The 21,823-nt window shown below is 40.8% G+C and overlaps 1 protein-coding gene across 1 annotated transcript; it reads left to right on the top strand.

Annotated features, from left to right (window-relative positions):
• Nucleotides 1-3,375: 3,375 nt before the first annotated feature.
• c1qtnf6b (C1q and TNF related 6b) lies at nt 3,376-15,444 on the top strand. The gene is made up of 3 exons (XM_070827854.1): nt 3,376-3,394; nt 7,941-8,133; nt 13,309-15,444. The coding sequence occupies exons 2-3, from the start codon at nt 7,953-7,955 to the stop codon at nt 13,854-13,856; spliced, it is 729 nt and encodes a 242-aa protein (XP_070683955.1). The 5' UTR covers nt 3,376-3,394; nt 7,941-7,952; the 3' UTR covers nt 13,857-15,444.
• The last annotated feature ends 6,379 nt before the right edge of the window (nt 15,445-21,823 follow it).

The raw sequence follows: 21,823 nt of genomic DNA, 5'->3' as shown, positions 1-21,823 counted from the left end.
TGAGAACTTACTTCTGTTTACAAGGTCTCCTCCAAGGTCGACCTCTCATAGAAATGAATACAGATTTTGTCAGTCAACATTATCGTCACACATCTGCACATGCATGCTCATCATTGTGTGTGTGTATCTAATGTCTAGCTGCTTGTTGAATTATGTAGTATGTAGTATTATGTAACTTTACTCCTATCACCACATGTTTGACCTTAAACATAGCACTAGCCTTAACCTAATCCCCACTTTAATCATTGTCCTTGACCCCAGTCTAACTCTTGAGCATAACCAGGCTCGACCTCGCCTGAAATGCCATGGATTTTAAATTTTAAATTAAAATTTTACACTCATTGTACCCCAGCCCAACCCAAATTTTTCCCTCCAAACGTGCCAAACGGTGCCAAATATAATAAATACATCAAAACCGGATTAAGCCCCCAAGAGAAACATGAACCAGAACCCAAATCCATCAGGTCTGACCAAATGAAGTTTGCACTTAAGATCAAAGCCCTTAGCTGCACACCCTGTTATGTGGTTTAGGCATGTTCTGCAATAACTCACGTTTCTCAAAACTCCAATAAGGGCAGGTCACTGTAAAAAATATTGCATAAATATAATCTAAAAGCTTGGTAATAGAATGATTAATATATGCTAATCCTTGGATGAATCTCCTCACCTTTCAAACTTTGTAAGGACATTTAGTCTTCACTATAAATACAAGCCCCTATCACACACGCTAGTTTCACTCCTCTACTTTATCTATTTGCTGTATTTTGCATTTTTCACCTCTGCGGTGTCTGGTTGGCCGCCAGGAAGGAGATCAAGCAGAACACAGTGAATTCGCAGAGTGAAACGAGGAGAATCTGGGTGATGAATAGCGAGGCAGAGGAGAGGGAGGCCTGTGAAACTGGGGGAATGACAGATCATGGGAAATTTACGAGTATAAGTGTGGAGAGAGAGATGGACTAAGATATGATTAACCAAAATATACTGTTGTAAAGGAAAAAACATGGCTGTTGTGCTCTTGCTGCCATTTCAAGACACAGAAAGAGAGATGATGGCAGAATCTTTTTGTCCCCACTAACCTATGACATCACTGATAATATCGTCTGTTGTGTGGATGGGACTGGAGTCTGTGTTTGCAAGTTGCTGACCCAGTACTGAAGCATGCTACAGGAATTCAGGTGCAGCTGGTCACAAATGCTCTTTATGGGGGGGTGCGAGCCATATAATTAACTTTTTAAGTTTTTACCATCATACTTCCATACAGGTTTCAACCAATCAGAGGGCTAAGAACAAGTGCGCTCCAGGCCAAGACCACTTAAAAGGAGAGAGACTTTGTTCCGGTTTGACTTCACACAAGTCTGCTTATCGAATGGAATCCCCCCTCAGTTGATCTTACACTATGTCATCACATATTTTTTTGGGTGATCCTCTCAGCCTAACTCTCAACCGCAATTGTTTTGACTTACTACACTTCCCAGACTGCCTCTCAACAAACCCCTGAGATTGTCAGAGGAAGATCATTTTTGAGGTTTGTGGTTTAGGCCATGGATATAATGAGAAAAGTAGAAGCCAAAATAGTGCCCCATTCATTCTCTTCACCGGGTCAAGAACGTTTTTCTGCATTTTTAGGCCCATAGGCCTGTGCTGTATCTATACAGCATGTACACAAGAGTCCATCTCCTGTTAGGATCAATCAATCAATCAATCAATCTTTTTTTATATAGCGCCAATTCACAACAGCGTTATCTCAAGACGCTTTACATGAAGAGCAGGTCCAGACCAAACTCTTTAATTAGAGAGAGACCCAACAATTCATGAATTAAAAATTAAGGATTCAAGAATTCCCACGAGCAGCATCAGATATTATATTATACTGAGCAACAGTGGCAGGAAGAACTCCCCTTTAACAGGAAGAAACCTCAAACAGACCCAGGCTCAATGTGGGCGGCTTCTGTAGGGGTCCACGTAGGAGACCTCTGGCCGAGCCAGCTGGCGTCCTGGTGGCTCCCTGCTCACTCAAACGGCTTTAATTATGTAATTCTGCAGCTTTCTGCAGCGCTCGACCTAATGAATTCGATATTAATCATACAAAGAGTCTTCTCAGGGTGAGTGTGGCGCTCAGAAAAATGTTCCTCTGTAATGATTGACTATGGGAAAAGGTCTTTCTGCGTCACTGTCCCTCACATGGACTTGTTATAGTGAGTGTGGCCAAAGCACCAACATTGCTCCACAGCTCTGAACTGAACTTAGGCTGAAAAGGAAAGAGATGTAGGAATGGAAAGATAATTATTTGATGTTACAGTGCATCGTGGTCTATTGAGTAGAGAAACTGCTCCCCTGTTTTAATAAGACACGTGTCCTGTGTGTTCAATGAATGGACGTTATCTCCATTTTCTCCCTTTTTTTGTGAACGTTTGCCCGTTTTTTAACAACTTAAACATGCTGAGCATAAACTTTCCAGTTACTACGTTTTGATTTAAACGTTGGATTGGATTCATTGTGCCTCTGGGCACCCAGGACACCCAGATGTGACATCAGGCAACATCAGCTGGATTCACTGCAAATACATCTGGAATGAATGGCCTGATGGGATGTTAAACACAGCGAGTGAAACATTAACTTCAATTCATAGAAAATAAATTGTCTGTTAGAGGAACAAAAGCTGATCTGCATTACTCTGTATTACAAGCTACTTTTTTTTTTTAAATCTTCTCAGCCAAATTATCTCGACAGTACAGCAGAGTCTCGTACAAAGAGACGGGGAATCAGATGAGAACGGAGAAAAGATGACAGGTTTATGTAAATGACTGCAATATAAAAGACGCTGCTAAAGCGCGACTTAAGAGCTACTGTGAGAGTTTTTAACAGGTGATATAGTGTAGTTACTTTTGGCACGTAGAAGTGGAAAGCACAGGACTAACGAGGAAAACCTTTTAGTATTGTCCAGTATGTGAATCAGAAAAGTTAGACGCAATAGATAGATAGATAGATAGATAGATAGATAGATAGATAGATAGATAGATAGATAGATAGATAGATAGATCATGTTGCATTGAGTTCTATGTTGTAAAATTTCTGGATGCAGTAAGTGGAAGTAAGAGTGATGGATGTGGAGTTTAAGAGGGGTGAAGGGGGAAGAGGGGGGATTACAGGAGATGATCACAGGAGGAAAAAGCAAGTAGAGAAGAGGAAAGAGAGAGACATAATAGGGGAGGGAGGCTGACTTCTGATGGTCGGTGTGTGTGTGTGTGTGTGTGTAGGGAGGGAGAGAGTGAGTGTGTGTGTGTGAGAGAGAGAGAGAGAGAGAGAGAGAGAGGTTGCTCCTCAGTAGTTCCTCCTCTCAATCTGACACCGGCAGTCAGTTTTTTCCTCCTCCGCCGTGGTGAAACTCCACCAGGTAAGAAAAGACACTCTGACACGACACAACAACTCTGACAAACCGTCTGTGTAAAAATCCTCCGGAGCTTTTAAAGGTGAATAAAAGGAGAAACCCGGTGACGCGTTTACGTGCCTGCAGAGACGTGCAGGAGTGAAGAAGTTATTCAGAAGTCGCCAACTCAGCAACGGTTTTGCTGAAAAGTTACCCCTCACTGACACGTTTGTGCACGTCAGTGCACGGTGTGTGTGTGTGTGTGTGTGTGTGTGTGTGTGACAATGTGTGTGCTATGCGCTGTGCTTTGAGTGTGTGTGTGTGTGTGTGTGTGTGTGTGTGTGTGGTTTATCCGGACTGCAGTTGCATGCCAAACTGATGCTCTGGCGTTGTAGACGTGGCTTCTTAAACGAATTCATTATGACTGTTGCATGTGTGTTGTGGCTGGGTTAGTGTCAGGCAGGGTGTGCACACAGCTCTGAGGGGGTCTGTGGGTGAGGAGGGGTGAGGGGTGATGAGGTAACATGAGCTTATGATATAATACTTCCAGTGGTGGAAAAGCAGCTTACTTAGAGTATTTCCATTGAATGCTACTTTTTACTTCCACTGCATTTCAGTGGGAAATATTGTACTTTCTACTCCATTTGACAGGTTTAGGTACTAGTCAGTGTTCATATGAATATTTGAAACAACTGATGATATAACAAGCTTTTAAAATACGGCACATTGATTAAGATGTTGGTCACAGCTTCAACAAATACAGATTGTTCCCTCTAAACTTCTGTTTCATTTGAGAAAAAGTCCAAAAACTGGAAACAGCTTCGTATATCAGAACTCCTTTTCTTTTTACGTCTCCCATTCATCATCTCAGGACCCCTTAGTTGTATCTGGTGACTGTAGAGGCCTGGTGGTAAACTGTCTCCACAGTAGCATGCTGCTTACACAGTGATCCTTCACTATTAATAACTGGATGATGTCACGTGCAAAAATATATCAAACATACATTTAGCTGATTCTTTACCTTTACCTGAGTACGATCTTTGAATGCAGAACTTTATTTGTAATGTGTGTTTTAGCAATAATATGTAAGGAAGAATATTTTTGTGAGAACACTTGTTAGTATCCATGTGAACTCCCTACATATTTATTTTCATTTCTGAGAACAAATATATGCCTAAATGCTAACCTACCTGTAGGAGTGACAGTTCAGGAGACCAACACAAGAAATAAGTAAAGTTACAAAAACATAGAAAGAATGCAGGAAGTCTTTCCTGATCAATTATCCTCAAGTAGAGCAGACCACCAGGTGAAAAACCTCTATTGTGTCTAAGCTTTCTTTTTCCATGGTGGTCAGGTGACTTCTTGAGGATAATTTAAACTTGGATTATAATGATTATTTAATCATGTGAGCCATCAGATCCATGCAGCGCTTTGTCCTTTTGTTATTAACTAAAACATCACTTTATTAAAGTTACTGATATACAGTATTCTTTGAACTGGCTGTTGGATGCTGCACTTTCAGTTTTACAAGAATATTTTCAATAATGGTGGTCTACAGGGAAAAATACTACTTGGCCACACTTGGTTTCTTTGTGCAGTGCCGTGGTCGGCCACTGGGACAAAACGGCAGCGAGGATAAGTAGGTCAAAGTAGCTTTCTTAACACATCTATGGTGTATATAAAAGGCACGAAGCATATCGTTTCTTCCTAAAACAGCCTACCACCAGGGTGTTTGGCTTTGACGCTCATCGATGTTGTGTGTTTTGACTCTATTCAGGGATTAAAGCAAGAAATATTTGTGAGCCTGAAAGGTTGTCCAGGAGGAAGTGTGAGCAATGCACTGAATCAAGTTGTCTATGAATTTAATACTGCTTTGTGCTCTGAAATCCTTTGTGCCTGAGAGTTTAAGCCCCGTGTGTACGCTGCATTCAAGTGTAGGATTTACTGTAAAGATAAAACACCTGCTGATAAATGCCGTGCTAACTACAAGTAGCATGTGGGATTGTTTGAAGTCTCTAAAATGTATTTTGTTCATGTCCCAGCAGTGATTCCACAGTTAAAAGTTATCACAGAAAATGTAAAACTCCAGGTATATCAATTTCTACAAGGATGCAATTGTTGTTCCAATAAGCAGCACTTCCAAGCTACAGCAACACTTTTTAAATCTTATTACAGATATACTGCTGTTTAGTTTGTGTAGTTTTAATGATTTATGAGGTTGGTTACGAGGGAATTGAAGCCACTCTGTTGCTGCTGCCGTTAAAATAATCAGGGGTACTGTATGTGGATCAAGTGATGGAAAAAAATTTACACTGAAATGAGGAATCTGACCTAATTTTTCCAAAATGTTGCGTAAGTGAATAGAATGTGTCCTCTGACATCTGGCTGGCTGTGATAGTGAAGCAGATTCAGACAGTAACTGTTATGATCATATTTTATTATCAGTAGTTGGATAAAAATATCACTTTTTCACAGTCATGCTCCATCCATCACCTTTAATCCAGTTAACACTCACATGCCACGATAATAAAAAAAAGCCTGGGAATCTCTCTCACACTTCTCTCCCCTCTTCATGTTTTTCTCTCCTCCGCCTTTTGTATTTGTTTTCCCTTCTCCGCCTTGCTTCTCAGAGGATTTGTGTTACACATGTCAGGATTTCACAGGCTAAACATTAGGATGGATGGCAGGAAGACAGACAAGCAGGAGGAAGAGAGACAGAAAGTGGGAAAGTGATATACTGCTGACTGAAGAAGACAATCGATAGAAAAGGATGGTGAATACAGAATACAAAGACAACAAGGATAGCTCATTGTTTTGGTTGTATGGTCCTCAGATTCAACATGTCATCGTGTTTGTTTCCTACCCAGTGCATCACCTCCCCAGCACCAAAAAGCAGGTGGACACAGTTAGAGACTGGCTGGTGAACATAGTGGTGCATTTAGCAACTAAAAGTTTAAGATGTTTTTCTCACAAGATGATGATGAAAACCATGAATGTATTATCAAACTAGACTTAATATTATTTTATATAATATTGGACTTTCATTTGATCAGAAATTCAACATCAAGAAAATATTGCTAATGTTCCTCTGAACTAATTGTATAAATAGGCGCTGTCATAAAATAAACCTGTTGATTGCTGTTTGCCGTTTGGAAGCAGACTGGTAGCGTACAGTGGATTTTTAGAGTTTTTTCACTGAAAACAAAGACAGGAGAGTGTTTCGATAGAGCTGATTCAAAAACAGTGAGCTGAAACATGTTGTGCTGTTCAGCTCCGTAGAAGTGAGGTGATAATTCTTTGTGGGTTTATCAGTACAAACACATTTCACATCACATACATGACGTTTAGAGAAAAATACTAAAACTTTTTTCATAATTTTTGTGGTCTTGAATCCCTTGCTTTGTTCTGGAGGCCCCAATCCACCCAGGATTTCCATCCTAAATACATACATATGTACTCAGTAAGGCAGCATCAAATGAGCGCCATATGTTTTGTGTTATGTAGCCTAATGTTCTGTCATTTGATGTAATCACACAGAACTACTACTAAATATCTTTGCGACCTCAAATTTTCATTCAAAAACATCTTGTTATTGCTAAATACAACTGAAAGCTTCCAAGATAATCAAATGAGTATTTATTTGCTGCCTCTAGTTTGTAGTATTGCTGAAATGTTTATCAGAGAGAACAATTAGAGAGAAATGTGTGTGTGGATTTGGATCTGTAGAAGTGGGGTGCCAAGGACAACAGGTTCAGCAGTATGTGTCCTTGGAAATGTGTTTGAAAGAGTTCATGGGGAGAGAATCAAATGGCTGCTTGTGTTTTAACATCCAATCGAGTCCAGGTGTGTCTACGTATGGAAGTCCACGTGACTCCCTCCTTTTCCAAGTCTTTTCAAATAGCTTTTGTTTTAGGCTTATATTTCTTAATCCAAGTCCTCTGGATCCCATATGAGAACTCAGCGGATAATCTGTCAGATGTGGTTCTGACCTTCATACCATAGTTTTTCTGTGTCTTTGAAAGTTAAAGTTGAAGGGAGAAATGTATGCCAGATATATCAACTTTCACTTACACTGTCTTGTTTTGCCAAAAAAGTGCTGTATTTCCCAGAAATCTTTCAACAGCTGCCAAAAATTAGGTGCGAAGGACTTTTGCTTATCAAAAATGAAGATGTTGATGGGTTGTGAACACTGGGCCATGGCTGGGCTGCACCCGTTATGTCAAAGAAATCTTTAATCTTATGATGGACTTCACCTTGTTTGATGGTCGTACAGTACTGCTATTATGACGAGCACTGGCAGCAACTCTTGAGAAGATAACCCTCAAACTCTGCTGTTATTGTCATGGAAACATCATGACACTTGCCAGTTAATCCTAAAAATACACCAAACAGCAAAACTAACCCAAAATATTGGTTTGGGGGATTTATTTAAGTATTTAGCAAGATTGTTTGACTTTTCAGAAATCCCTCTGGTGAAGGGAGTAAACAAGGATTTCATTATAAGAATAATAAGAAACATTCAGCTCCACCAATCTTTAATGTTTCCTTCCTCTGTGTTTCTCTTCCCTTCCAGGTTGTGACAGCCATGTTGGCGGTGTGTTTGAGACTGCTTTTGCTCCTCCCCCTGGTTTGCTGCGTCCCCTCCCCCTCCAGACCTCCGTCCAGACTATGCAGGAGGTGCTGCGAGCACTCTGAGCTGCCAGTAGCCACCTCCCAATATCAGATGCCTGAGGTGCGCACTGTCATCAACATGACCATCCTCAAAGGTACAAGAGTCTGGAACAGCTTCCTTCACTGCTGCTTCACTTGGAAGTTGGCAGGTGCTTCCTGCGTTTTTGGCAGCTCCTCAGTTTTCTGCTTCCAGTTTGTCTTCTGGTTATTGCAACATAACACGGGCAGATGGCCTTTGTCATGTATTTCTATGCCCTTTATGTACTTTATGTACCTTTATTTTAGCAAAAATGCAGTGTTTGCAGCGGTTGCACGTTCATTCACTGACGAGCAATCAACTTCAAATATTTGTGTTACTGTCTTCCTGTTCCACGCTACATTTCCTTAATCAGATCACAATTTCTGCTTTTCCAGATGGCGGTGTGTCTGACAAGGCTAGTATTTAATCACAAGAGCAATCATGTATATGGTATTGAAAGAGAAATAATGCATGGATGGATAAGTGGAGAAGCAACACAAAATTCTTTGAAAAGCAAATTACACTCTGACAGAAACAACCTGGAACCACTTCAAAATCAACCTCTGTTCAACATTTTTTGAAAGAACCAGGCTGCCAAGTAACCATGCAACCATGATAGCTTTTGACAGTGTCTGCCATAGAAAATGCATACCAGCATCTGACTTTATGTAAGCCATGAAGTGAAGAATTTGAACTATGGAAAACTAACGAAGCAGAGTGTTGGAGCACTAGATTAGAGCCCCAAACAGTTTTATTGGATGAATAATTGCTTTTTTCAGGCTAATATTTATTTGCAAATCACATAAAACACAACCACATCATTTCATCTGTTTGTAGTCTGTCAGAAAAGCGTATCACTAGTATAGTCAGTATTAAGACAGTAACGTAGATACATGTCATGTATGGTAGTAGAGAAATGCTCCAAGCTTATCACAACTGAATATAATCTTTATCCAGCCTGACTGGATCCCTCAGGTGGACCTGTGAAAACCTCTATTTGTTATGGTGACTGACCCGCAGTGAGTCGTGTCACAATCAAATCTGTGACAGATTGTATGAGATGATCATTGCGTGTTATGCATTAGTGCGGCGCTGTTTATGTGTGCAAGTGTGTGTTTAAGCCGAAAGACGAAGAGAATACAACAGGAAGAAATAGAAAAATATGAGAAGAGAAGAGGGATTAGAAATACAAGGACTTTCTAATATCCAAGAACCACACAATCGCAGCTGGAGAGGGATTTGTGAGAACATGTGTGTCTTATATCAGAGCTTTGGCGGCCAACTCAACCAGAGCAGTCCAAGCGATGTGTCATCTCTTTACTGTTTTATCTGCTGGTCCTTTACTAGTCCTGATAACTGGACGTGCCAAGTCTGTTCTGACCCACGATCAACCCTGAACCCGTCCAACTGCTCAACCACGAAAAGAAAAAATCTTCTTTCTCTCTCTCTCACACACACACACACACACACACACACACACACAAACAAACACCCATGCAGAAGTAGGCAGCTATTATACTCTTGATGTAGAGACTGCACACCAAAACTGTATCCACACCTTCATTGAGCACCAAATGATCCAATTCATGCTGGGTCAAAATGTTATTTGACATTCAGGTCAGATTTTTAATTGGTGGGAAGCCAGTGAGGGATCGTGTTTTTTTTTTTTGTTGCATGCAAACTGAAAAAATGCTTTTGGAACTCATGTGGTCCTATTCTGTTGTTCAAGGGCTTGAATACCTTGAATGGAAAATGAAAAAGGATATAACAAATCGGTTTTTGGGAGCTTTCAGCCCCTGAGGTTGAGCAGTTCCATTTCTGTCTCAAATTGTTGTTCTTTTGTGCAAATGAAGCAGTGAAACACTGTACAATGTGTGTGAGTTGCAGCTGTGAGATGGAGGAGACCTCATCAGGCGCTTTCACCTGGCACTGAACTTGCTTATGTGTCAGAAAACACGCACTCATACACAAATGCACAGGAAGAAATGCGTAGTCACACCCATGGCGACAAGACACACATTAAGCGTGGAATATACACGAATAATACACACAAACACACACTCGCTTTTCTTCCCCGGTATTTCACCGGTTCCCTGACTGCTCACTGGAAAATAATAAAGCCTGCTGTGTGTGTGTGTGCTTTGTATGTGTGAGCACTTGGGTTTTCTCCCACAAAGCTACAGTGATTGGATTTAAACAGTGTGACCCACAATCAGTCAGTCAGCCAATCTCAATACTAGAGCGCAGTCAGAAATCTGAACCCTCAGTCATGGTCAAAGGCGATTCTGCACCCACACATTTTTTGACATCACACAAAGCCATGAGATATTCAGAAGGTTCAACTTGGCTGATGTACGGTTGAAATATGAAATGCACAATCTTAGATTTGGTTTGACATTTTACCTTTGCAGGCTGTAACCATAAAATTACACGATGTGTTAATCCCCCAGCGCCTCCAGATCTCACACTATATAGATTCTTAAGATGTTTAGCATTATTACTAGACCTTGCAGAGCAGCTATATTTGCAATAATATTCAATGACCCAAGACAGATGTCAGTGTTAAGTCAGTGGTTCCCATCTGGTGGCATCACAGTCCACTTTTGGACCGTGTGTCCACTGTGAATGGGTTGTGAGAAAGTCAACGTTGTAGAAACTCTGAACTTTTAATTTTCATTTTGATGCACAAGTTTCTGCTTCCTAGTGAGTTGGTTACAACATGCAACTAATACAATTAGCCTGTTATACTGTAATACCAGCGCTGTTGGTCACGTGACCTGTACCTTTATTATGCTGTAGGAACCTGAATTTAGTCGTAACTGCTGTTGCAGCACTTTAATGTTTTTCTTAATGTTTAAAAGTCTCATGTTTCAAGAACATTTTTGTTATTTGAATTTGCTAAAATTGACTGTGACCTGATGTCTAAGGGGACATTTTGACTCCAAGCCTACACCACCAGTTGGGAGCCACTGTTCTTAGCTATATATCTTTGGCTCAGTAGTAGAGTGAGTTGTCCACTAATTGGAAGATGGGCAGTTCAATTGCCCCTCCTGTCCACATGTCGAAGTGTTCTTGGGCAAGACACTGAACCCCAAATTGCTCCATAAATTGCTTTGGATTGTGATGGTGCCTGAATGGTTTCCTCCTGATGGCAGGGTTGGCAACCTCCCATCAAAGTGTGAATGTAGCATTAAAGAGCTTTGAGTGGTCGAAAAGACAAGAGAGGAGCTATACAATCAATGTACCATCTCAAGCTGTGAATATATAGTGTGACAAAATGCTATAATATTACTCAGAGCAAATGTTTCATTTCAAACATACTCCAGAAATGTATCAAGTGAACAGTGTGTGAGTATCTAAAATATGTCTCTGTAATATTTGAAGAGAAAGAAAGGTCAGAATCTCTCTTGGACACGAGGTTATTCTTTGGTGTCAGGATAAAGGATCAGTCTCTTATATGGCCATCTGATACAAAGGTGCTGCTAAGCTGCTGTTTATGGAAACTGTACCTCTCTTCATTGCTCTTTGTGTGGGCACTGGTCACAGCTGGGCAGACTGTGGGCAGTTCATTGAGCATTTGTCCAGAGAATCACTGCTGTTTACTTCAGAAAATATTGGTCATGGTGAGCAAGGGAAGCACTGTGGCTTCTTTCTGTGTGGTTTACCCACCTCAGAGGTGTTTAACTCATGACTATGTTAGGACCAGCCTAAAGGAATCTAGGAAGAACAACATTTAGACATCTCTTTAGAGCCCCTGACCTAAATATCTTTATATCTACATGTATTTTGAAGCTTGACAGCCTCAAATGAACTTGAAAATTACTAAAAATGTCATTAACATTTGCTCCAAATACCATACGCTGTTTTGTTCCTCAGTTTATTTGCTTCTGTTCATAGTGGAGGGAGTGTTTGCTCACAGGCCATTTTATTACAGCTGCTTCATAATGATATGATGATAAAGTCCCATAAGCAGTGTCACTTGATTTTCATAGCAAAGAGGTTTTTGCATCCTTGGAACAATAGCATCACTCAAAATGTTCACTCAGCCAGCAACATGTCAGTCAGGCATGCTGACAGGAGGGCGTACATAAGCTCTTTAATCATTTTCAGAGCTTGCTGTCAAGTCGCATATAATTTAGGAATCCAGACAAATAGTGGTGGGTTGTTGTGGCTGCAAAACAGGAAGGAAGCAGGACATAAACAAGGATAGAGCTACTGAGGGCTAACTGATTAAACAACAACAACAATTTTAACATTAACATTAGTGGTTTGCATTGTAGAGTCTTGAATGAACATGTTGAGAAACATAACAAATTCACATACTTTAATTCAAGGAATGAGGGCTTACTGAATGGTTTGATGGGGTTGGAATATTATGTGAGTCATATGATAGGCCTTCATGTTCACCACATCTCAGGCCAATTGAATATTTACAGTATGAAAGATTTTAGATTGGCGTGTTCGACTGTGCTCCTTACCACCATCATCAAAATAATAGAAAACGTATGTTTCATTCTCCCAGTGGACTCAGAGAATCTGCCAAAGTACATTCAGGCTTACTAAGACACTCTAACTTTAAAAAAAAAAAAGACTCTGTAGAGAATCTAAACAACAATTGAAGTTCAACAAGTCCGAATCAGAAGCAATACATTAGAAAACTGTTGAAGATGCAAGATCAGCTTACTTTTCTGAGTTGATGTCCAGAAATAACCACAATCCTAAAGATCTCTTTCAGGGTTATTGATTCTGTCATTTGTGGTACCCCCACTTATTCTCCTCAACTGTGGCTGTTTCAGATGGAGATAGTTTTAACTACTCAATATCCTCAATATCGTAGGCGTTATAGTCCGAACCAAGGGATGGGGCCACCTCCTGAGAGTCACAAAACAAATCGTCTTGTCATGAGATCATGCTGCGTTCCATTTACGCCTCAAGACGGAGCTGGTTGACTGAACTCCAGTACAAAAAACGACTGATGACACACAAATAATGCAGCAGTGCTAATAAACAGTGATAATAAACTCTGACTCGAGTCTGACTTGCAGCATGCAGCATTACTAATGGGGTAGGAAAGAAGAAAAAAATGGGAAGTGGAAAGCAATTCAATATTGTACTTAAGTACTGTACTTCAGTAAGTCTGCTTAGTTACTCTCCACCACTGGTGTTAAATTGAAAATTAAAAAAAGTCCAGATTATGCTCATTATGTTTTCTGTCTGCACCACTCACCTGTGTTTCCTGTTATCCACTCAGGTGATAAAGGAGACAAAGGCGACAAGGGTACACCTGGCAAATCTGGTCTAGAGGGACCTCCTGGCGTACGAGGACCCATGGGCCTTAAAGGCAGCAAAGGCCAGGCAGGAGCCCCTGGAGATGCCTGCAAGATCCCTCAGTCTTCTTTCTCGGTGGGACGTCGCAAGTCCCTGCACAGCGTGGACTACTACCAAGCGCTGGTGTTCGACACGGTGTTCGTCAACCTCCACGAGCACTTCAACATGTTCAAGGGAAAGTTCTACTGCTACGTGCCGGGGATCTACTTCTTCAATGTTAACATCCACACCTGGAACTTCAAGGAGACATACCTCCACCTGATGCACAACGACAAGGAGCAAGTGATCCTGTATGCTCAGCCCAGTGAGAGGTCCATCATGCAGAGCCAGAGTGTCATGATGAATCTTTCTCTGAATGACGAGGTGTGGGTTCGACTCTACAAGAGGGAGAGAGAGAACGCCGTTTACAGTGATGACGTGGATGTTTACATCACCTTTAATGGATACCTGGTGGCACCTAGCATCCAGTGAAAATGGGACAGAGTAAATAATGAGAGGAGTGGTGGGTCGGACTATTCTATTATCTCTGGGTCGGACTATTTGGTCTTTTTGCCATGGATGCAGCTTTATGCCAAAAAAGGAGAACTAAACAGAGAACATTACAAGTTTGGTGCTTGTTAAATATTCTTTTCAGTCTGGAGAGGAACGTACTGTGCTTTCTTAAATGAGGCCTGCCCAAAAAATATTAGAATCAAAAGGAGGAATGAAAAAAAGAGAAAGGGTGCACAGCACACAATTAGGAAGGAATGTTGAATTACTTCATTTGCACTAGAAATACACTTTTGTACAAAGTACATAATTTTTTCCTACTTCTGTGCTGTGCTACTTTTCCTCTTGGGTTGCTCATTTCAGGGACTTTGTGTATAAACACAAGTTGTATCACTTATCAGGAGTCATAAATCTGTGCAATCTGTTATGTATTATGTGCCATGGTGCTTCTTAACAGGAGAGTTACTGTCAGATTGAAATGTGTTTAGATAGACTGCTGTCACACCGTTAACAAAATGCTTCCTTTGTGCTTTTCAGAGGAGCACTTAGCTTCAAAGGGTTAGTTCACCCAAATTACAAAAACATATTGTCCCGCTCAGTCCCGATGGTGTCTAGACATGCAAGTAGTTGTTAAGCCTCTAGTTATCTGTTTTTGAAAGCTTTTGCTGTTTTGATCGAGTAACGTCATGGTGGGTTAGGGTCTCGTTTTACTGCCACGGGTCTCTGGTCTGTCCAGTCTGAATGGACGGAAACATTTAGGGAATCAGCGGCCTATGTAAAAATGCATGCTATTAAATTACAATTATTGTTTCATTTGATTCATAGTTCACAGTTTGTTTTCATGGCTTTGTTCCAAGGACTTTACCATTATGTTGCTACCTCTTTTCAACCTCAGCTCGTTAATTGATAGCGCATTATGCTGCTGCCTGATTTTGGCTCAGGGCTAATTATCCTCTGGTCTGTTTGAATAGACTCTGACTGTGCTTGAGTCCCCTTCAGATGAGGTCGCTCTTTTTTGAAAATGAATTAATACACACCGTTTTTGGACTCTATTGCCTTACACTGCAAGTTTGATGTGAGGATGCTATTTGTCCCTCATGAGTGCATCTTCCCAGGAACTGCTTTGGTTTAATTTTAAGGTTGGTAGTGGTGTCTCGGTGTCTTACAGGCCTCCTCTTGCTCTGGCCAGCCTGCTCTTCTTCTGATGTTGACAGTTTTTATCTTATAGTCACATAAAAAAATCTTTTTTTTAATTAAAATATACAATTTTGGTGAACTGACCCTTTGAACACAAGTATATCCCAACATATCAAAATGAAAAATAAAGGTGCTTCATTACTAAATGCAGGAATGCATTTGGGTTTTGATGGTTAAATGTAATGTATTCTTACGGAGACTTCAAACTGCAGAGCAGTTTGTGTAAATAGCTGTATTATAACTGTCTTTATAGCCTAAATCTTTGCAACCACTCATGCTGTTGGGGCGACTGTGTATATGTGTGTTTGTGTGTAAACAGTATTTCCTCCATCACTAACCAAGTCTCTCTTTGTTCTGTAATGCTGAGTGACAAAAAGACACTTGATTATGAAAAATTAAATGCGTTTATATTCCATTGAGATTTCACAAATGTCAATTTTCTTTTTTTTGTTTTTTTTTTTTTACCACAAAGCACATTCCTGAAGGGAAAAGTTCCTCACCCTTCTCATTTTTTAATGAACCCATCCAGCTAAGGACTTGGCTCTCAATTAAGCCGCTCAATATTAGAGAAGTGGTATTTGAGATTAAACCCCCAAAACTGGCCAGCTCGCTAAAATAAACAAACAATCTAGCAAAAAAAAAAAAAAAGACCCGTCTCAAACTCTGAGAGACAGCGGATGAATCTGCAGCATGCCAGCTCCATCTGTTTGGCCATATCTCTCCCATTAGCTGTAATGCTGTCCTGAGGGAGGCTTTGCTAGAGGAAAAGCAGACTGCAGCGTTGTAAATACTTTAAGCCTTCAGTGGACATCTGAAAAGCTCTACTGGGAAACAAAGCAGGACATCTGAGCAGTTTCCTGGATCGTCAGCCCAGAGAGGAGTTTGTTCCAACATGCACAATGGACAGGCAGATAGTTGAGTGAGCACTGGTCAGTTTAGTTCTCTTTAGGTGTGGCTTTTTACTGGTTTAGGTTTGTCTAACTTAGTTTTGTATTAAAGACAGAAGCTGTAGCCACTAATAAAGTAAGGAAGTCAAGCATGAGGGGACATAAATTGACAAAATGTAAATTTCAGCTGTCATCGAAAGTAATGAGATGCAACAGTGGTAGTTTAAAACAACATTAAGAAATGTGTGAAAGCCACAAAACAAAATGCATTTGAAATGAACAAAATAATAATAACACTTACGAGGAGACAAGGGGGTGCCCAATCTCATTTAAGTGCTCAATTTGTTACCCATTAAAAATAAAAACATGCAGCACTTTAACTAAGTACCTCCACTGTCATTAGCAGGATCAAACCAATTAACTCAACTTTTACAAGACTGCTGAAAACCACTGGCCAGTTGAGGCTGTTTTGCTTAATCCTATTAAACATTAAACAATCACTAGGCATAAATTCTCTTTCAATTGTCCCTGCTGAGTGTGAAGCAGCATCTAACAAAGCGAATGGTCGGATATGAACACAGTCATGGTTTCTCACCGGCATTTCAGTGCTTAGCCTGTGCACACGGGGGATGCACAGGTATGAACTGCATCTGCATATTTATGATTCAGTGTTTACAAGCAACTTGGCAGATGCCGTTCCCCAAAGTACCTCACAGTTGCGTAAGTGCATTCAAATGTGACAGGAACAAGAGCTAGGTGTAATCAAAAATATAATTACATCCCTCCCAAACACTCCACTTCAGTACAAGTGCTTATTTGTTTTTTTTTTATAAATGAGATATAATGAAGTATTTTTATTATTTTGACCAGGATGCGTTGCTTACTTCTGACTGTCCTTGGAGTAATTTGTCAACCACAGGTCCAGCGTTCTCTATTTTGTGTCCACTGACACCTGTAGGGAAGGTAAGGTTCAAATAGTAAATGATTTCCTTGTTTGAGGTCATGTTGTCATTTATTATCCAATGAGAATCATTGTCCCTAGTGTTACACAAGTAGTAGAATGTATAGCATTTATGTAGGGATATGATGTCAAATCATTTCCAGTTGTTCAAAGTGATCCTCTGAGGGTCCCGACCCCCAAAACTGAACACTATGAGCTTTTTGAAGCGGGATGTCATGGTAGGGCTGTTGAGTGTAGGTGGCCTCTTATTCCCACATTTGCCTGATGATGGATCTTTGTGTTTTGACAGGTTGCAGGCAACACTGGAGGCTCCAGCTGCACTCGTGTGGTGGCTTCCAGAAGATTTAAACAAATCATATGTTTTTACTGCCGTGGTGTTATGTCATTTTGTTAAGCTCTCATAGTTACATTAGCTTACAGTTGATAACTGCATGCCGATTGTTCCAACTGTAGAGCACAGACAAAGTCTCAAATAAAAGTTGAGAGGGGCTGGGCGTCAAATCACTTTAATAAATCATTCATTTTGCACGTGTTACTTATGATATAAAACGTCAAGACTAAGGAAGGATACAAATCATATAAGCCAACAAACATGAAAAAGGTTTAAACATGACTAAGACTTTTACTGCATGCCAAAAACCTCATACTAATTTGAACCACCCCCCAGTCCATACGGAAAATAGACTTCTGTTGACCTCTTTAAGGTGGTTCTCACTTTGTTAACACTGACAGACCTACTGGAAAAAAGGCTAGAGGCTGAAGGCTGGAGAATTTACTGAAGACTAGACCTGGATAATAAGAACCACCTGTAAAGTAAAGTAAATACACTTGAAGACTACAGGATGGTGGATGTTGTAAAAAAAAAAAAAAAAAAAAGGAGCATAACCTCTGGTCATTTTAATGATCCAAGACTAACAGACTAATAATATTCTTCTGTAAAAAAAAATAATTGATGGTATCAGAAGATTTACAGCTCAGTAGATACTGACAGTATCAGCAAAGTATCAATAAGCACTGTGAGGTCTTGTGCATTCCAGCGTCTCTGTAGTCCTGCAGTTATGTAACTGATCAAGGAGAAAGGGAAATTGAAGGGTGGAGCTGGCGTGGTGGGGGGAAGGTTACGATAAATGTTATGAGACTGCGAAGACAGGTAAGACAGTTTTATGTAGGTTGGGGAGCTTGAAGGCTGAGCCCAGCGGCTAACAGCTGTTTTCGGGGCTGACTGAACTAAAGACTGTTTTCTCGTAGATTAGAAACAGGAAGCGGGGCAGAGTGCCGAGGCAGCGCTCTCCTAATTACAACCACATGACCTCTGACCACACTCATCTGTCAGAGGGAGACAGGGCTGAGGGGTAGATGGAGGGAAGAAACAGGGAAAAGGAAGCAGAAAACAGGTAGGAGCAAATGAGTGCCTTGGATATTTTATGAAAGGAATAATAAAGAAATTGGAAGTATGCATACCAGATCCAAAGACACAATTCCTTAAAATCATGAAAATACAACTCTGTAAAGCAGAAAACCCTACGATATAAATCTCAAAAGTCTACAGTTTCTACATCCACAATCCAACACTGCTGTATAAATAGAGCAGACAGGAAGGCATGCTGAGAGAGAGCCAACTAACCTTTCATATAACTCTCCAAAGTAAGCAACATAATTTCTGAGGGTTGGAGGGTTGGACCTCTTTTAGATGGCGTGCACACACCACTGTGTAAGTGTGTTATCCAATGGAGACACGTTGTTGTAGAAATGAAGGATTTTTATATTTATGTATACTATGACCCACAGCAATTAAAAACAGCATTAAGAACACAGTCTGATTGCATACAATCAAAGCATGACAAAAACACCAAACAACGTTAAAAATACCCGAATAGTAATGAATGATGAAATTATAGTTTTCAGTTTTGGTGAGCACTGTCTTGTGTTTTTTATATAGTGCACGGAGGACCATATTCATCTCCAACACAGGGCAAAAGTATTTTGAAGTGTACCTAGATAACATGCACACAGTAATGTATTATGATGTCTTACAACAGCCATCAGAAATGAGTAATCAAGTTTATTTTTCAACAGTGATAGAGGGTATTGTCATGGTCATAACACCTTCACGGTAAGAGTGTCTTGATATCATATTGTGAGGCTCTGACAGAGGAAGGATACAGCAGTCATAATGTTTGTTGATACTAACCCAGAGTCCGCATTCAGTGCCTTAAAAGACCACGGCATTCGAACGGGGAGCTTGGCAGCTCAAGCACCATTCAGCTGTGTGTGCAATGTGTCTTAATCCTTTAAAAGCAACATTGAATAATATGATCCACCGGCTTTCTCACTGTGTCCTTTTTACATTTTCCATCGCAGTGTCTCCCTGTCTATCCCTCATCACCCGCTCCGTTCCTTGTAAAAGCCTCACTACCTAATAATTGGGTAATGGCTCTTAGGAGAGCACTGCCAGAGTGCTGCTGGGTGAGTCAAATACGAGGGAGGGGAGGAGGTACGTGGCACTGCCAGACACTGCTTCACGCTCTCTTGGCTTTATATTATCTTGCAGTGAAGGTCACAAGTTGAGCAAAGACGAGCAGATTCAGGTCTGTGCAAACGAGGTAAAATCTCGTCTTGAGCCAGCAGAGCAGCCCGACGGGACAGAGACGCTTGTTCAGAGTTGTTCGGATGATTTAAACTTTTAACGACAAAATCTGGAGTCTACTCATGTTCAACTCAGCTTCTGCAAAGTTGGTGTTGTTTGTTCCACTCCGAGGAACACAGTGCTGGCATTTCAAGGTATTACAGCATTCAATCAGTCTGTCGATAAATCAAAAAATAATTATTTTCCTTGGATTGCCTGTTGATGATGTTGGGGTTCCTCACATTAGTTAGCTATGCTTTATAATATGTTAATGCTAAAAGTCTCATTAGGAAACTGTGGTACCAGAGCTGACAGTAATCCTAAAAGTGAAAAGTGAGAAGGGGGATTGATAGCATTTTATCAATCCAAATCTCAAAACTAATTAGATTTTAGCTTTAAAGTATAAATAATAAATCCTCAAAGATCTCACCTTCGCCTGGCTGGACAGCTTTTAGTGGTAGGCTGATTAATGTTCACAACCTGCAGCTACAACCTGAAAACGATAAGGGCAGCATGATATATGAAATGTTAATTAAACATAACTGACGCATTCAATTAATAGCTCTAGTCTTCTGTATTTCATGAGCCACTTGCTCCAAATATTAGAGATTTTCATGAGCAACTATTAAGTTGAAAATATTAATATGACTTGCATGAAAGAGTAACCAGGAGACAGCTTGATAATTTGTCAAAGAAAGAGTTTCTAAGGGAGAGAGACGATGTAGGGAAAAAACGTAAATGCTTTCCACATTGATCTTTGCTGATACAGAAGAGAAAGCAGCACCAAATGATTTGATAAGATATTTGTTAGCATCTGTGCTTAGGCCGTCCAGAAGCCAGTGCCAAAACTGAAAGAGGATGGGAACACAATCATTGATCTACCAGCATCAGACTGCAAAGTATCTGCCCCATACGGGCACCAACCTACAGACATGATGCTTTGAGAATGAAAATGACAACAAGATGAGTCACTGTTTTGTCTTATGAGAGTCACAGTCAACATGAGACCACTAGGGGCCTAAAATATCCAACAACAGGATATTCTTAGATTTCCAGAAGTCTGTCATTGGTCGTCTTTCCTGATTACTTTTACATGTCATGCAGGGTGTGAAAGTCCGAAAGCCAACATTGGTCAGGCTCACAGCACGACTCACCCAATCTGGAAAGATACAATGAATAAAACGGTGTGCTGTCTGCTAATTAACAACTGCACTGCACTACAATATTTCTGTAAAAACCAGCTTAAATCCACAGTGAAAACAAGGCCAAGATTTTCTGGAGGACATACGCTTCTCCAAGGGCAGATGTACAACTAGAAAGCAAAGCCTCTTCGTTCTGACTTATCTCTCTATCAGAGGCTAATTTAGTCGTTTGGTTTTGTGAGCCAGAGAAGGCAGCTGACAGGGCAATCCTCGAGACGGAGAACGTTTCTCCTCTGATCCAGGCCCTGATCTGCCCCGATGCTCTCTCTGGGCTAAAGAACAAAATGCAGGCTCCTAAACACATGCCCCAGGTCAGAGCTCTTATCTGCTCCCTGCACAGTGTGTGGTGTCGAGCTGGCAAAGACAAAGCTGGTTTTATGGGGTGAATGTTTGTGCTGCCAAACTACTACAACACATGCTAGTCATATGAGTGTCAAACACCAAAATACTATTTTGCAAAGGATGGTTTTACCTGGTGTCTTCTTATTTCAAAGGACATATGTGTTCTGTTCTCAGTCCTGTCTGAACCTGCCATGTATTTGATCTGTAAAGCCTCGCTGGAAATTACCTACCTGAGGTCATCTGACGGCAGTCCTGTGTGAATCTGCAGATCAGTTATTCAGGGCATTTTGTTTTTGTGCAAGGAATTAATTTCCCTGTAATCTGTCGATTAGACGATAATGGAAGCTGAAGTAAAAATACACATCCAGGTACTCCATATGGAAATGCATTCACTGAAGAAACATCAGAGCAGCTCATCTATTTTCCATCCCTGGGTCACGGCTGCAACAGGCTAAGCTATGTTGCCCTGAGGTCTTCTCCCTGGGGCATGCCAGGCCAGATTTGATATATAATTCCTCTGACATAGTGCAGGTGTGCCCCAGGTCTTCTCTGGGTGGACGTGAATGGAATACCTCCAAAGACCAGGAGGCATTCTGATCAAATCACAAATGGCTCTTTTCAATGGGAAGAAGAAGAGGTTATACCTGAGTTCCCTTCGGATGCGTGACCTCTTCCCTGATCTTAAATCAATAAATTGTGAAACACAGCTCTGTCACAGATGCAGTCTGCACTTA

Source organism: Pempheris klunzingeri, chromosome 3 (assembly GCF_042242105.1).
Source record: "Pempheris klunzingeri isolate RE-2024b chromosome 3, fPemKlu1.hap1, whole genome shotgun sequence".
Taxonomy (NCBI): domain Eukaryota; kingdom Metazoa; phylum Chordata; class Actinopteri; order Acropomatiformes; family Pempheridae; genus Pempheris; species Pempheris klunzingeri.
The sequence above is the reverse complement of the archived record's forward strand: the minus strand, read 5'-3'. Positions and strand labels throughout refer to the sequence as shown.